Genomic DNA, 15,798 nt, shown 5'->3' with positions numbered 1-15,798 from the left:
GTCCCTTGGGGAATTTGATTTACTTTCAGGGAAGGAACTAAAATGGTTGAGGCTATGACCTTGTTCCGCAGGAGTTGAGTGAGATACCAGAAAAGGTTTTGGACTGAGAAGAAAAGGAGGAAGCATTTAGAGAGGTTTCCATTTTTTTATAAGCATCAGGAAAGAAGGCAAATCAATATTATGGTATTTTAATAAAATGTAATATTCTCAGAGAATTTTGATACACATGGCTTCATTAACTAAACATGTTGATGAAGAAAGGGGCTCAAAGATATAAGTGTAATCACTTAAGAAGTAGGGAATGTACAATAATAAAACATGAGGGCTATTGTTAACAGACGTTTTGCTTACTTATTACCTGTAAGTTAAGTTTTGCAAATGATTAAGTATAATGTTGTGACATACCAGAGATTTAAAACTGAGTGAACTTCAAAATTTCATTTAAGATATAGTTTTATTTTTGGTGCAAAACTGTTTTAAAATCCATGCTTAGTTTTTTTCATAATATGCATTTTCCATGGACTTTTTGAAGACCCCTTAGATGCATGAATGTCCATTTTTTGCACATAGATTTACTTACCTTTTCAGCACATTTTTCAACAAACTTTTTGATGGACTATTGTACACTGTTTTCTTTAACTCCCCAATTTAATTTCCCATGCTAAGTTGGATTGAATTTGCCTTTGATCTCTTCTATTTGTGGGTCTTTGTCAGTAGAAATGAATCTGCCCCTCTGTGTTGCAAGGCACATGTTGAATACTGGGGAGGATCTGTTCTCCAGAAGTTTCCATGCTTTGTTGAGGACATCAAGAGTCTACAAACTCCTAATGCCAAGAACTAAGTGCTCTGATAAGGAATGATATTCAAGATATTTAACAACTTGCTTGGTAGGGTTTCAAATAATCAGAATGGCTCCACCCTAAAACCCAATTTCTGCTGGCTGTAGTCTTGGCTAGGCAGGAGAAAGCCAGGAGAGTGCCCAGAGAGTGGGACCTCCAGCCAGAGCTGGGAGCAAGAGGCCCCTGTGGGTGGGACACCTGAATTGAATCCTTCAAAGGCTTAAAGGACCTGGACAGAGTAATTGAACAAGGAAACATAAAATAGAGGTAGATGGGATTATGTGGAGAATGGAGAAAAGTTACTGTTCTTATTATTCTCTTGGCTCTCCCAGGATATATTACCATTGTCAGTCTCTGAAATATTTTGTTTTTTCTTTCCTTCATATATGAAATTTCTTCAAAAAGTTCATGGAAAATATGTATCATGCAAAACTTAGCGTGGGTTTCAAAAAGAGTTTTTGCATCAAAATAAACTCATTTTTTAAATTCAGTTTTTCCAGAAGGTTCTGGAAGTCCCTTCATACATTCCTTACCCTCATACATACCAGCACTTTGCTGTGCTCCCTGGTGTTGTTTCAGGTCTGAGACTCATTTATCTCTTTTTTTATAGACTCCACTCTTCCTGCCCCACCCTTAACCACAGACAGTTATAAGTGATTTTGAAAGGGACAGACTTTAGCTCTCCAGTATACAATAGGTGTAGGCTCTTGACTGGGAACGTTATCTTTGCCTGCTGCTTTCTAACAATTTTAATTGGAAACATGTTCAAATCAAGTTGTTGATTCAGGTGAAAAAATAATATGAGAGCAATATTAATATGTTTAAAAAGGAAAATATGGAAGAAAAATAAAATAGAATCAAGACTAGAAATCAGTATAGCAAAAATAATGGCAAACGTTTTGCCAGACTAAATTTGCAAATAATGAAAATACTTAATCATTCAAATGGTTTTGCATTATAATTTTTATCTTTACACAGTTGGAATCTCTGGATTATAAAGAGTAACTCTTGTACTGTTCGTCTTAGTTACTGATAATGAGTGAGTAGCTGAAGTTGATGAACTCTCAAATGGCCTCAGCATTTTCTTTGAAGGGAAGTTATAAATCCTGGATTCTGTTATGTTTTGTTATGATGACATTTTGTTTGTGTATTTTATCCAGGCATTTAGAGAAGAAATCGCACCAATCAACTTGAAAGTGAAAACAGTGAATGATTTATCCAGTCAGCTGTCTCCACTTGACCTACATCCCTCTGTAAAGATGTCTCGCCAGCTCGATGACCTTAACATGCGATGGAAGCTTTTACAGGTATCAGGTTCACCATTTCCTAATGTAGTCTTACACCTTGAATGGCCTTTAAACCCTGCCTCCGTGTTCAAACACACACCATCATTGATTGTATTTGAGAATGACTTTAGCATATGACAACATTAGGTATTTTTCTTTCAGCATCTTGGACCCAAGGGTGTCATATCTTTATAAACATAGATTTTCATTTGATTTTTTGATGTACTATCCATATGATATTTATAAAAAAATATAAAAGGTTCGATAAATCACAGTAATTTTCCCATAATGGCTCATAAAGGAGTCATTTTCTTACCTTGACTGTATTTTTTTCTTTTGAAAAATTAAGACAATCTCCATCCTTTTTCTCTAACTAGTTGCTATTTAGGAATATTGATTTTTTTTTTCACATTTATGCTGTGGTGGTGTTTATCTCTCACTCTGATTTTATCAGCCCTAATGCAGCTATTTTAATAACTTCTGACCTACCTTTCTCATCCTATGTGCAATACAACCAAACTACAATTAGCTGTCTTGAGTAATACCGGATATCAGCAATACTGGATATCGGCAATGCACCATACTTGCCAATCAAGAGCTTAAGGGTCAATCTTTGTAGAGCTTTGCCACATTTAATGGCAGATTTCTAGGAATTGTTATAAGCCTGTGTTTTTTCCTGAGACCTAGCTTATTAAATTGAATAGACTGAAAAAAAAATCATTTTTACCAATTTCTCTGTTTTGAGTGTAAAATATGCTATTTAGTAAAATAAATATACAGCTTTTATGTAGCACATAAAAACATTCAGTTTTAAAGCTATGGTATTTTATAATAGTTTTGCTGTATTAACTAAAACAGCAAAACATAATAGTTCATATTTTCTTAATGAATTTAAGGAGGCAAAAATGACTATGTAATATTTAACATCATTTCTTTTTGCAGTAATCCAAGATTAGTAAGGCAAAAATATGCTAAATTCCTGTGTGCTTTCCTAATGAATGGGACACAGAAGTGTTTGACCTTTGCTCTTTCTCTTCAGCTCCACTGCTCTGATTCATTATCTTCTTGTGAAATTTCTGTGGTTTCTTTTTGTTTTTTAAGGATTTATTCATTTATTTCAAAGGTAGAGTTACAGAGAGGCAGAGGCAGAGGCAGAGACAGAGACAGAGATCTTCTTTCCACTAGTTCACTCCCCAAATGGACACTTTGGCTGGAGCTGAGCTAATCCGAAGCCAGGAGCCAGGAGCTTCTTCTGAGTCTCCCCTGTGGGTGCAGGGGCCCAAGGACCATCTTCCACTGCTTTTCCCAGTCACATTAGCGGGAAGCTTGATCGGAAGTGGAGCAACCAGGACTCAAACTGTGTGCCCATATGGGATGCTGACACCGCAGGCAATGGCTTTCCCAGCTATGCCACAGTGCCAGACCCTCCTGGGGTGTCTTGATCCTGTTCCTCTTATCACATATCCAAAACTTGGAAGTCAGGGAACATGTTCATCCTGAAAGAGGATATGTATTTTGTTCTTATCCATATGGTCCTTGTAACCACTGGAACTCTGATGTTAGTTGCCGTCGAGTAAGAAGAGTCCATTTGTGCTGGCAGAATACCATCTTCTTTACTTGTTAACATGAAATGTGGAATTTGAATGAAAAAAGTACATAAAGATGTTATTTAAACAGCCAACCAAACATGAGAAACTAGAGCTGCCCAGTGAGCCAGACATATACAAGTTCTATTTAAGGGCAACTGAAATTAAGATTGTCCAAGTGGAACAGCTGACTAGCCTTGGACTGACAAAGAAACAAGAAAAATAGGAAATGGAAATGTCAGTAGGCTATGTGCAGTTGTGATGGGTTTGCATTTCATTCCTCAGTGTGGCAGCTCTGCATTTTCCTAACGTAGAGAGCCAACTGTAGAATCTTTGTCAACAGATGTATAGAGCATATGAAATGGCATGCACATTTACATCTCCACTCCTGCTGGAGATGATCAGTAAGACATGAAATTGGAGGGCAAGCAAAAGGCATTCAGTATTCTACACAAGCATTTTCTCTCTCTCTCTTTTCCTCTCTACCGTCTATCATCTCATTCTGTCCGTCTATTGTTTATCATCTATATATATCATCTATATATATCTATCATCTGTCTGTCTACCTACCTGCCCACCTATCATGTAAGTTGCCCTTGGAGGCTTCTAGGCTTCTTTGTTAGTTGCTCCCTACAGAAGTGTTTGTCATCTTCCTTACATAAGAGAGATGATTGGCGCCTGACCCCATGCCTGATTCTCGAGTTGAGATGCTTTAGAGGAAGTATGCCACTCTAGAGGGAATGTTGAGTGGCAGGACATAGATTCTGGAACCAGATGGAGATGGCCAGGGTATGAATATTACTGATGCCACTTACTAGTTTATGTCTTCAGTACACCTTGTGTCTCAGTTTCTTTATCTGTAAAATGATGATGATAATAATAATACTTAGCCAGTGTGGTTACTATGAGGATTAAGGTAATTCAGATGAATTGCTTAGAAGAGTAGCTGACATTGTTTACTGTCGCTTGACACCAGAAATAGTCTATTTTCACAGTTACTCTGAGACCAGAGAGAGAGAGGGAATCTATATAAGCACTATTATCTTTGGAAATTTTATCATTTGCAAGTATAGTACTTAAGTCAAGGATGCTATGAAAGTCTTTGTTTTGACATTTCATTTTCAAATCACTTCATCTGTCTTGTGTGCCTATTTGTGTAGGTTTCTGTGGATGATCGCCTTAAACAGCTTCAGGAAGCCCACAGGGATTTTGGACCATCCTCTCAGCACTTTCTCTCTAGTGAGTACTAATAAGCTTGCTGGGCCTCCCTAGCGTATTCTTTCTCTTGCATTCAAGGACCCATATTCTTTGTTATAAATATTAAGGCACTACAAAGATGTGGTAAATACACTTATCTTTCGATTCTATTCTCCACAAAGTTTTGAAGTACTCATATATTTGTTTATATTAGGTAAATGGATAAGAGGATAGGGAGTTTTAACATTGATTAAAACATTGTTTACTACTTATTATTTGCAATCATGTGGTGACATTAGGTTAGCCTTCAAAGTGAAACCAAGACGATTTCATCTTTAGCTATGATTTTCCCTTGACCGTTTGTTATAACTATCAAGTATCTTATTATCATTGCTTTGTCATCTGTGAATGTTCGGGACATTTTCATTATAAAGAAATAGTTTTATATTTTCATATTTTAAGCTAATTTTCTTTGTAAAAATGCTTATTTATGTAAAATGGACCTGCGGCTTTTAAAGTAAAATTATCACCCTAGAAATCTTAAATTAGAGGATTTTGCTTTATTTGGCTAGCAGAGATCACACTTAACTTTTCTTCTGATCAAATGTTGCTCATTTAGCCAAAGCAATAGATACATTTTATGTAATGTTCTCCAATTGGGAATTTTTTAATTTATGGACAGTTGTTCATGAAATCTTTGAGCTTCTAGTTCATTTATCATTCACTGCTGAGGATGCTAAAGAATGTAGGATTTAAGTCATCCAGATCGGGTTTAAATGTTCATTCTTTGAGCAGACCTGCAGATCTCTGAAAGCTAACGTGTTTTCCTCATGAAATACCGCAATATCTCTTTCCTCACATGGCTGAGAGTTAGATGGCCAAACATATCAAATTATACCAAACACCTAACAGAGTCCTTGGTACAAATACTTTCAGAAAATATTAATGCCTTTCTTTTTATTTTCTTTGACAAATATATGTGAAAAAGCAGTTAAATTGAAGTGACATCTGAAACGTACAGAAAGCTTATTTCACAATTATGACAACTTCTTTGTTTCTATAGCAATATAGAAAACTAAAATACTGTCTTCTAGCTAAATTGATTACATTTTGTATTTTCTCTTAATCTTTTTGATGAAGCAGAAATCTGTTGATGAACTACTTTGCCTCAATAAGAGACTGGGCATTTCTTTCACAATTTCAGGATCCCAATAATTTATTTCTTGCCCTCTAACGCCACATGTTTTGTTTCCCGAATCTCAGCTGTCAGGCAGTTTATCTTTGAGTGAGTGATGTGCAGCCCTTCCTAGAATATACTGTCCACAAGGGCCAGGATGCATCGATGTTGATACAGTAAATAGATTTACAGTATACTCATTAGACATTAAGTACTATAGTTTTCTTTTTCTTTTTTTGACAGGCAGAGTGGACAGTGAGACAGAGAGACAGAGAGAAAGGTCTTCCTTTGCCGTTGGTTCACTGTCCAATGGCCGCCACGGCCGGCGCGCTGCGGCCAGTGCACCGCGCTGATCAGATGGCAGGAGCCAGGTACTTCTCTTGGTCTCCCATGGGGTGCAGGGCCCAAGCACTTGGGCCATCCTCCACTGCACTCCCGGGCCACAGCAGAGAGCTGGCCTGGAAGAGGGGCAACCGGGACAGAATCCGGCACCCCGACTGGGACTAGAACCCTGTGTGCCGGTGCCGCAAGGCGGAGGATTAGCCTAGTGAGCCACAGCACCGGCCACTATAGTTTTCTTAAAATTAATTTTATAGAATGTGAAGCTTTATATTCAGACCAAATTAAGGAGGAATTTATAAAATAATTGAGACTATCTTTACAGTACTAAAGATGTCATCTATCAATATTGACAAAACCCTACACTTTTCATGCAGCAGCCACACTCTTATTATAGAAATCAAGTTCATGTTCTATGGGAAATGAAATATTGTGAAATTCATACCTACTTTGTGAAATTCTATCACATGATCTTTCATTGTCTAGCAGTACAGTCCAAGGATGTCTAACTTATTCAAATCAAAACAATTATTAAAATGAATGGAGACAAAATCCCAAATTAGTAAATTTAATCACAATTGGTAAATTTAATATTCATTATCCCTTGCTGCTTGGAATCTTTGGCTTTATTATTTGTCTTGGGCTTTTGCCATTTTATAAAAGAAGCCTGTTTAGTTAGGCACAAAGTAAAAACTAGCCTATTAGCCTGGTGCCAACACTGAAAGGAGGTTGGCTCTAATAAGAAATTTAACATATCTAGTTTTTCATTTTCAGCCCCTTTTTAGTCTTTCATGGATACGGTTGGAGAAAAAAGTGGCTGCATTTTGCAAAGAGGGAAGAATTGTTGAGTAGAAAACTTGGTGTACTCGTGTTCAGAAATCCCAAGATCACATCTGAGCATGGCCTTGTATTTAGATGGCATTCTTTGAGCAAGTTATTTTATTTCTTCATGTTTAGTTTCTCATCTTTCAAATGAAAATTTAATGTGTGTTTTGCTGGCTTCCTTATCAAAAGGTATATTTGAAAATGCTTGGAAAAGTTTAGAATGCTATATATTTGTACGATATTAATATGACATGAGATTCAAGAAAAAGATCATTGGTGAAAAGTAGTTACATGATAATCATACAAAGTTTTTTTTTATTTATTTTTTTATTTTTTTGACAGGCAGAGTGGACAGTGAGAGAGAGAGAGAGAGAGAGAGAGAGAGAGAGAAAGGTCTTCCTTTGCCGTTGGTTCACCCTCCAATGGCCGCCGCGGCCAGTGCACTGCTGCCGGCGCACTGCGCTGATCCGAAGGCAGGAGCCAGGTGCTTCTCTTGGTCTCCCATGGGGTGCAGGGCCCAAATACTTGGGCCATCCTCCACTGCACTCCCGGGCCACAGCAGAGAGCTGGCCTGGAAGAGGGGCAATCGGGACAGAATCTGGCGCCCCGACTGGGACTAGAACCCTGTGTGCCGGCGCCGCAAGGCGGAGGATTAACATAGTGAGCCACGGCGCCAGCTCATACAAAGTTTTATTTTAATTTTCTTTCCAGTTCATTTAATAAAATCCTATTATAGCTCTAGATGCACATGAACTACTCATCTTAAGTAAGCCTTAAATTGGTTTAATGCAGGAATACTGTATTTTTATAAATAAGAAGTAACTGAAATTGTAAGGAAAAATGTACCTCAATAAAAAATAAACATAAAATCTCAATGGTTAGTACAGAAACAAGAAACTGTGGTTTCTGTATATTTTGGATGAAAATAAGTATCTGGGATTCTTCTGCCCAGCTGATTGCCTTGGTTCTTTATAGGCCTTTGCGTATTTTAATTTTAATTTTGCCTTTTTAAGTCTTCATATAATTGAATTTGTTTAAATGCCATCTGCGCTCAATAGCTATTCCTGTTAATATAATGCAGAGTAAGGAATGTTATTAGTGACCTGGAAAAATCAGTCTTGGGAAACCTAGTTTTTAATTTGAATATATCAGATGAAATTAATTTTGATTTTAGCTTCACCAAATAATATATTCGGAGTACAGTTTCCAGATGGCATTAAGTTGTAAACTGTGGTGGTCTGAAACAAGAAAACTTGTTTTTTCAAAAAGTATTTTTATCAACAGGTATGGTTCGTTAGCATTAGAAATTGAACCTGTGTTGTTTCTCTTCTCACTTCAAATGAATGTTTGAAGCCAGCTTTGTTTGCCTTGTCAATTTCATAATTATAGGAAACTAGCTGGAAACCCAGAGCAGTTCTCACTGGATCGGCTATAAAACGTGTGCAGTTGTTTTGCATTAAGGTGTAAGGCTTTCGAAGTACCCATGTCTCCAATCACCTCCCTTTGTTTCCTCAGCTTCAGTCCAGCTGCCGTGGCAAAGATCCATTTCCCATAATAAAGTGCCCTATTACATCAAGTAAGTGGATTTTCATTCTCCTTTATAATATCAAGCAAATAAAGGTTTATTGATAACTTAAGAGCCTCCCCCACCTCCTCATTACTTTTTAAATGGAATTCAGTCCTAGTATCTGAAGGGAGCAGTGTAAATATTTAATATTTGAAAAACTCAGTTTAAAAATCAGAGGTTTTTTTTTAGTCTTTTTTAAGTTAGGCCTATCGGTATGTTTAACTGTTTAGTTTCTAAGGAGAGATCAAACTATTTGTAGAAAATTGCTAAATACACTTGACAGTATGAGGTGTCTCAAACTTTATTTGTTCTAAATCATGTTTGTTTATCCTAGAAAAATCCATATAAAATTTATTGTATTCCATTTTAATCCACCAAAAAGAAACAGAAATTTATCACGAAGAAGTTAACCATTTTTAAGTTTTTCTTTGTCTTGTAGAAATTATCTGCATGATTAATTAATCTCCTTTTTGTTCTCAGCTTAGTTTCTCCTTTCTGCATATTGTGTCCTCTTATCGTGTGACATTTTGTAAACTTCAAATAATTTACATGGAATCTTAGTAAGACTTGATCCTTGGCTTCATCTTCAATAGTGTGACAGGAAAGAATGATAAAATATTACTTCTACATGCCCTTCAGTGTAGGTTAGTAGAGCTATTGACTTAAAGCACAATGTAGTATTGATTTACAACTCTGTAGAGTTGTAGCTGAGCCTTTGTATTGTAAGGTGACCAGCATCATAATTGTGAGAATGCTCACTTACTATCAGGAGTCAGTTCTGATACAGATTAGCTGTGTGACCTGAGGCAAGGTGAGTGCAGATCTCTGGGCCAAGTTTCTTTTATAATTTTCCTAAGGGGAAAGGAGGTATATCTAAAATTCTAGTAATCACTGATAATTTATTGTTTCAATACTATTCTACCTGAAAACATTATATGTGAAGTCTGTTAGTGAAATACCTGGGAACTTCAAAAAACTTAAGGAAAGTTAGAATTAAAAGGTGTTTATTTTGGTGCAAAATATTTTTTGAAATCCATGCAGTGGTTTTTCATAATATGGTATTTTCTATGAACTTTTTGATGCTTCCCTGTGGTGGCTTCTTATGGAGCTTTCTAGTCTGGAATTTATCCTTTGTGGGGAGCAGGGTTAGTGGTTGCCAAAACATATAACAAAAGTTTTATGACAGTGATACATTGTCTGATGGGAATTTAATATTTCTTACCATGTGCCACATAAGCTGACTGAGTTGTGATAAATATAAGAACAAAGTGTCCAAGTAATGGACTGCTGTCAAATTTGTACAAACATGGATGGAAGAAGATATAAGTTGGGCAAACTGACGTGTCTTTATTGAAAGAATACGTAAAAATTAAATCTACTTTTAAAGCAGTACATTTTTATTCCATATTATGAAAACAACAGTATTGATAGTATTAGAGAACTTTAATTTTCTTACGTGAGTGTTGACTTGAACTAAATAATACTTGTTTCACTTTTAGACGCAGAATCATGCTCCTCCTGATCCCTGGGAAACTTGTCACATCCTAATCCCTGTAATCTATGTATTAGCTTATATAGAAAGAATTAAGACTTCAGATGCAATTAAGATTATTATCGTTTAAGATTTGTTTTATTTCTTTGAAAGGTGAAGTTACAGAGAGCGAGGGAGAAACAGAGAGAGAGAGAGAGATCTTCGATTTGCTGGTTCACTTCCCAGATGGCCACGGTGGCTGGGACTGGGCCAGGTTGAAGGATGGCCGACACTTTTAACAACCTTTAGGAGTACAGCATCTTAAAATATATTCTACATCATCATGAAGTTTTGCTTTTCTTAAATATAACTTTTTCCATTTCTAATGAGCAAATTCTCCTGTTTTTACAAGACTGATTTGACCAGAGTCAGTACTTTCTCTATTGTATAACTTAAAGAGTTTATTTCCTCATAAAGAAGGACCATCAAACTCTGGAGGTAGAGTTATAAAAGCCAATATTTCCAGATGAAATGTTATGAAAACATAATTTAATTCTCAAATAAATTAATGAGTCAATGATAAATGGAAAGCCTTTCATACATACTTTCTTTTGCATGGCTATACAAGTAAGTAGAAGAAAAATGCTGAAAAGTTCAGCATGATTGTTATGGACTTCGAATTTCCTGGGGCAAATTAGAACATATCAAGTTGGCCAATAATAAAGTCATATTCAGAGACAAATTCTAGATTTTTTCAATGTTTAAGAACATACTTTTAAGGGCCAGCGCTGTGGCATAGTAGGTTAAGCCTCTGTCTGTGGTGCCAGCTTCCCATGTAGGCTGCTCCACTTCTGATCCAGGTTTCTGCTAATAACCTGGGAAAGCTATGTCCAAGTCCTTGGGCTGCTGCACCCACGTGGGAGACCCAGAAGAAGCCCCCAGCTCCTCGGTTCAGATTGGCACAGATGTGGCCACTGTGGCCATATGGGGAGTGAACAAGCCGATGGAAGACCTCTCTCTCTGTCTCTCCCTGTCTGTAACTTTGCCTCTCAAATAAATAAATACATCTTTTTTAAAAAAAATATAGTTTGATAACTCTAATACTAGAGTATAGCAAGAAAGTAGAAAGGAGAATATGGGAAAATTTATATTTCATATTTAAATTTTATAGATTAGTCAAAATACACGTTGATGGCTCCCAATGCATTTCTGTGTCTCTAGGTAATTCTTTATAAATATGTTATGAATATGAATATGCATTTTTCAGTGTTTCCATGAATCATTTGTTTTTAGAAGATGATAAGATATAGATCTGAACCTCACTGGGTTACTGTTAAGTTATTTATATGCTATTACTGTTACTGTAATAGCATATGTAATATAACTCCTTCTATTTCCTAAAATATTAAATTGAAGCACATTTTTAAATTGCACTGTCCACCTATAGGTAGACTTTCTGAAAGTGATATGATGACTTTTTTCTTCTGTAGTCCAATTCCAGCTCATTTTAGTTGAAGAAAATTTGAAATTGGCTCCTGCCTCCCTTCACAAAATACAAAAGTCTGTCATAAAAATCTGGTGTTTTCCTTTGTGAATTTTCAATCATGTGTCTGTATTTTGTGTAAGTTGTTCACTTCCTCAGCTCAAAGTTAATATCCTGGGAATTTGTGGGATAGAAGAAATTATGGATAAAAGCTTTGGGTTGGATTTTCCTAATATGTCACATTGATCATGTAATGTTAATTGCTTCTGCATTTTTTCCAGAAATAATAAAAATATAATAATAAATAGTAGTAGTGGGTAATAATAAATATCATTGTAATAGACTACATTTTTGAACACGGATTGCCAGACATTATGCTAAATCCTGTACATGGTTTTTCTCTTTTAAGCCCAACAGTAACCCAGTGAAGTTTAGGTACTGTCATTACCCCCATTAGTAAGTACATGAATAAGCAATGAGTGAGTACACACACAGCTTGCTTGTGATCACACAGCCAGTTAATGGGAGAGCTAGCATTCAAACCAAGGACTCTGTCACACTCTAGAGCTCTTGACCACTCTGTAATGCTGCCTCCTGACAGTATATTATGCCCAGAATAAGCTAACTTATATTTATAAACACCACTATCTTGCATTTCTCTTTTGTTAGAATTCCTCCTTTTGAGCAGATGTGGATCAAGATTTTCCTAATTTATCACTCCCTTTACATGTTTGCTCTCTATTCTGTGTCCATTATCAATATCTTGAAGAGCTTTTTAGGTAACTTTCCCACCTCCCTTGGCCACCCTCTATGTGCCCCAATCCATCAACTGCTGGGAAAAAAATAAAGTTTCTAGTTAGAAATGAAATCTTGGAAAATAAATTTCTGCATATTTTTTCAAAGTATAATGAACTTATCTAAGGTGAGAAAGTGAAATAGTCCTTTCCTAAAAATGGGCAGAGGAGGGGCCGACACTATGGCACAGTGGGTTAAGCCTGCTGTGTCAGCATCCCATATGGGTGTTGGTTCAAGTCCTGCCTGTTCCACTTCTGATCCAGATCCCTACTAATGCACCTGGGAAAGCAGCAGGAGATGGCTCAATTCCTTGGGCCCCTCCACCCATGTGGCAGACTTGGATGAAACCCCTGGCTCCTGGCATCAGCCTGGCTCAGCCCTGGCTGTTGCCAACCGTTTGGGGAGTGAGAAAGCAGCTGGAAGATCTTTCTCTCTGTCTCTCCTATCTAATTCTGCCTTTCACATAAACAATTTAAAAAAATGGTCGAGGGGTGGGGTGGCAGCAATGAGGTATCCAAATATCTACCCGGTAAGATTCTCAAAGCTAACAAAATATATGTATAATAACAAAAAAGAACTAAACATAAGTATCTTATTTTTAGAGGTTTTAGAAAACTTACAGCAAAGTAAACCCCAAATAAATGTATAATTAACAATGGAAGTTTAGTAGATATCTGGCAAAGCTTCCTGCACAGCCTTAATTTTTTCATCCTCTGTTGTCAAGAGGGGGGTTGGTATCATTTTGGTTTGAGCCTTCTAAATGGAGAACTCTTTGGACATGCCTTGAGTCTCTTTCCATGAATAGAACTTGCATTTTTTGTTTTAATGATAAAGAAACAAATAAATTTGAAACATGAGAAAATATACTAGAGTCTGTTTTCTAAGAAATATCCTGTGGCTCTATCTTTATTGAAAATAAATATTTAAAGCTCACTGGGCCAACCCTGCTGATGGGGAGGTAAGAGTGAAATTGCTTTATAGAAGAATGTAAGCACCCTGGGGTCACTAAGCTGGGCTTAGAGGCAGCTTCATACCTGTAAGCATACAGCAGCTACCTAAAAACTGACCAGCAGACAGCCTGTCCTGCAGCTGCTGGTGATCAACAAGCTATCACTGGGAATTTTCTAGCATGTTTATCAATGTCCTGGTTAATTGAGATACTTTATGTGGAGTTACACTGTCTTCCAAAGACAACAGACTAGTTGGGTCTTTAGGAAGACGTTGCCTTTCCTTCCATTCGTCTATGCACTGCTAGGTCCATGAAGTAAAATTTTGGCTTGGAATCTTCTCAGTTTCTGAGCTCCACTGCATTAAAATAGACCATCAACCTTACTGTACAGTTGCATTTTCAGCATCAGGGATGCAGTTAATAAAGCTCTACTATATAACTATATAATCCAGGGAGGATCTTTGTGGGGCCATTAAGACAAGTAGAAACATATCTGTCCTTTAATTTTGTGAAGATTAAAATAGAATATTGTTATTAAATATAAAAAGAGCAGAAATAATGATTTAAAGTTTGTGAAATAAGGGGCCAGCGTTGTGATGCAGCAGGCAAAGCTACCACTGACATCCCGTATGAGTGCTGGCTCAGTTCAAGTCCTGGTTGCTCTGCTTCCAATCCAGCTCCCGACTCCCTTTCCCTGCCTGGAAAGTTAGCAGAGGATGGCCCAAGCACTTGGGTCCCTCCCCTCATGTGGGAGATCTGGTTGCAGTTCCAGGCTCCTGGCTTAAGCCTGGTCCAGCCCTGGCCTTTGAGGTCATTTGGGGAGTGAACCCATGGATGGAATGTCTCTGTCTCTCTCTCTCTCTCCCAAATAAGTAAATCTTTAAACACTTGTGAAATAAACATATCTTTTTTTTCTGTGATGATTATAAAGTAAAATAATAGATATAGAACCAGATGGAAAAATTATAATTAATCCCTACTTTAAAATATAAATGAAAGAGATAAAAAGTGTTTAAAAATCTAAGAGATATTAATTTAACTTTTAAAAGCAAACAAACAAAAAAATGATAAATTCTACTGTAGGAGCATAGTTCTGGCACTGATACCTTCAGGCAGGTGTATGCATGGCTCCCCAAGGCCAGTGCAGTAGCAGGTGACCTGCAGGATGTGGATAGATGCTCTGATTGTCCCTGGTTTGAGAATCTGAGGGATGAGGGCTAGGAGCTGCGATTCCCTAGGAATTCTGGGCTCCAGTGGAATCACCCCCAAGGCAGAGACTCTCTGGGGATTACCAAGGTGTGTACAACAACATTTCCCATCTTCCGGTGATTTCAAATGAAGGGCCTTTCTTTCTTTTTTTTTTTTTTTTTGACAGGCAGAGTTAGACAGTGAGAGAGACAGACAGAGAGAAAGGTCTTCCTTCCGTTGGTTCACCCCCTAAATGGCCGCTATGGCTGGTGCTGCGCTGATCCAAAGCCAGGAGCCAGGTGCTTCCTCCTGGTCTCCCATGCAGGTGCAGGCCCCAAGCACTTGGGCCATCCTCCACTGCCTTCCTGGGCCACATCAGAGAGCTGGACTGGAAGAGGAGCAACCAGGACAGGATCCAGCGCCCCAACTGGGACTAGAACCCGGGGTGCCGGCGCTGTAGACAGAGGATTAGTCAAGTGAGCCATGGCGCCGGCCAAGTTTTGGTTCTTAATTCTACTTTATTTAAAAGAAAACACAAGCAAACGTTGTCTTTCTCTTTTATAACAAATGTTCTATCAACCATACATGCAATGTTGACATTTTGTGTTTTGGGTTGTCCTGTAGTACATTTCATTTTTTGTTACAGCTCTTGATATACTTGTATCTTGGACTTGCTTCTGAGTGTGAATTTTTTAGGTGCACTTTATAATCAAATCTAAGAGTCTAAGTATTCATTATTTATGATTCAGTCTTCCTATCTTGTATTTTGATTACCATGAGGAGCTAATGGCATTTTTAAAAGTTTGTTTATTTTTAATTGTTTGAAAGGGAGAGAGAAAGAGAGAGAATAGTTGGAGCTGCACCAGAAATCCATCTAGGTCTCCCATGTGGATGGCAGGGACCAAAGTAGTTGAGCCATCACCTGCTGCCTCCCAGGTTTCCCATTAGCAGAAAGCTGGACCAGAATTGGATGTGGAACTTGGATCCAGGCACTCTGATATGAGATGCAAGCATCTCAAGTGGTGACTTAGCCAGCTGCATCAAGATGCCTGCTTCACTAATGGCATTACCAAAGGAAGATCCTATGATTTTTTTT

General features: G+C 37.5%; 1 protein-coding gene across 15 annotated transcripts in view; it reads left to right on the top strand.

Annotated features, from left to right (window-relative positions):
• UTRN (utrophin) overlaps positions 1-15,798 on the top strand; it is a 580,255-nt gene that overhangs the window by 474,750 nt on the left and 89,707 nt on the right. For all 15 annotated transcript variants that reach the window (XM_089333656.1, XM_089333655.1, XM_089333653.1 and 12 more), the window contains 3 exons: positions 2,000-2,146; positions 4,872-4,950; positions 8,765-8,825. In XM_089333656.1, the coding sequence (XP_089189782.1) occupies positions 2,000-2,146; positions 4,872-4,950; positions 8,765-8,825 (287 nt within the window). The remainder of the gene's footprint in view (positions 1-1,999; positions 2,147-4,871; positions 4,951-8,764; positions 8,826-15,798) is intronic.

The sequence above is a fragment of the Oryctolagus cuniculus genome, chromosome 5 (genome assembly GCF_051225735.1).
Source record: "Oryctolagus cuniculus isolate XC-2025 breed Fujian yellow rabbit chromosome 5, ASM5122573v1, whole genome shotgun sequence".
In the NCBI taxonomy this organism is placed as follows: domain Eukaryota; kingdom Metazoa; phylum Chordata; class Mammalia; order Lagomorpha; family Leporidae; genus Oryctolagus; species Oryctolagus cuniculus.
Note: the sequence above shows the minus strand (reverse complement) of the source record. Positions and strands in the feature narration are given on the sequence as shown.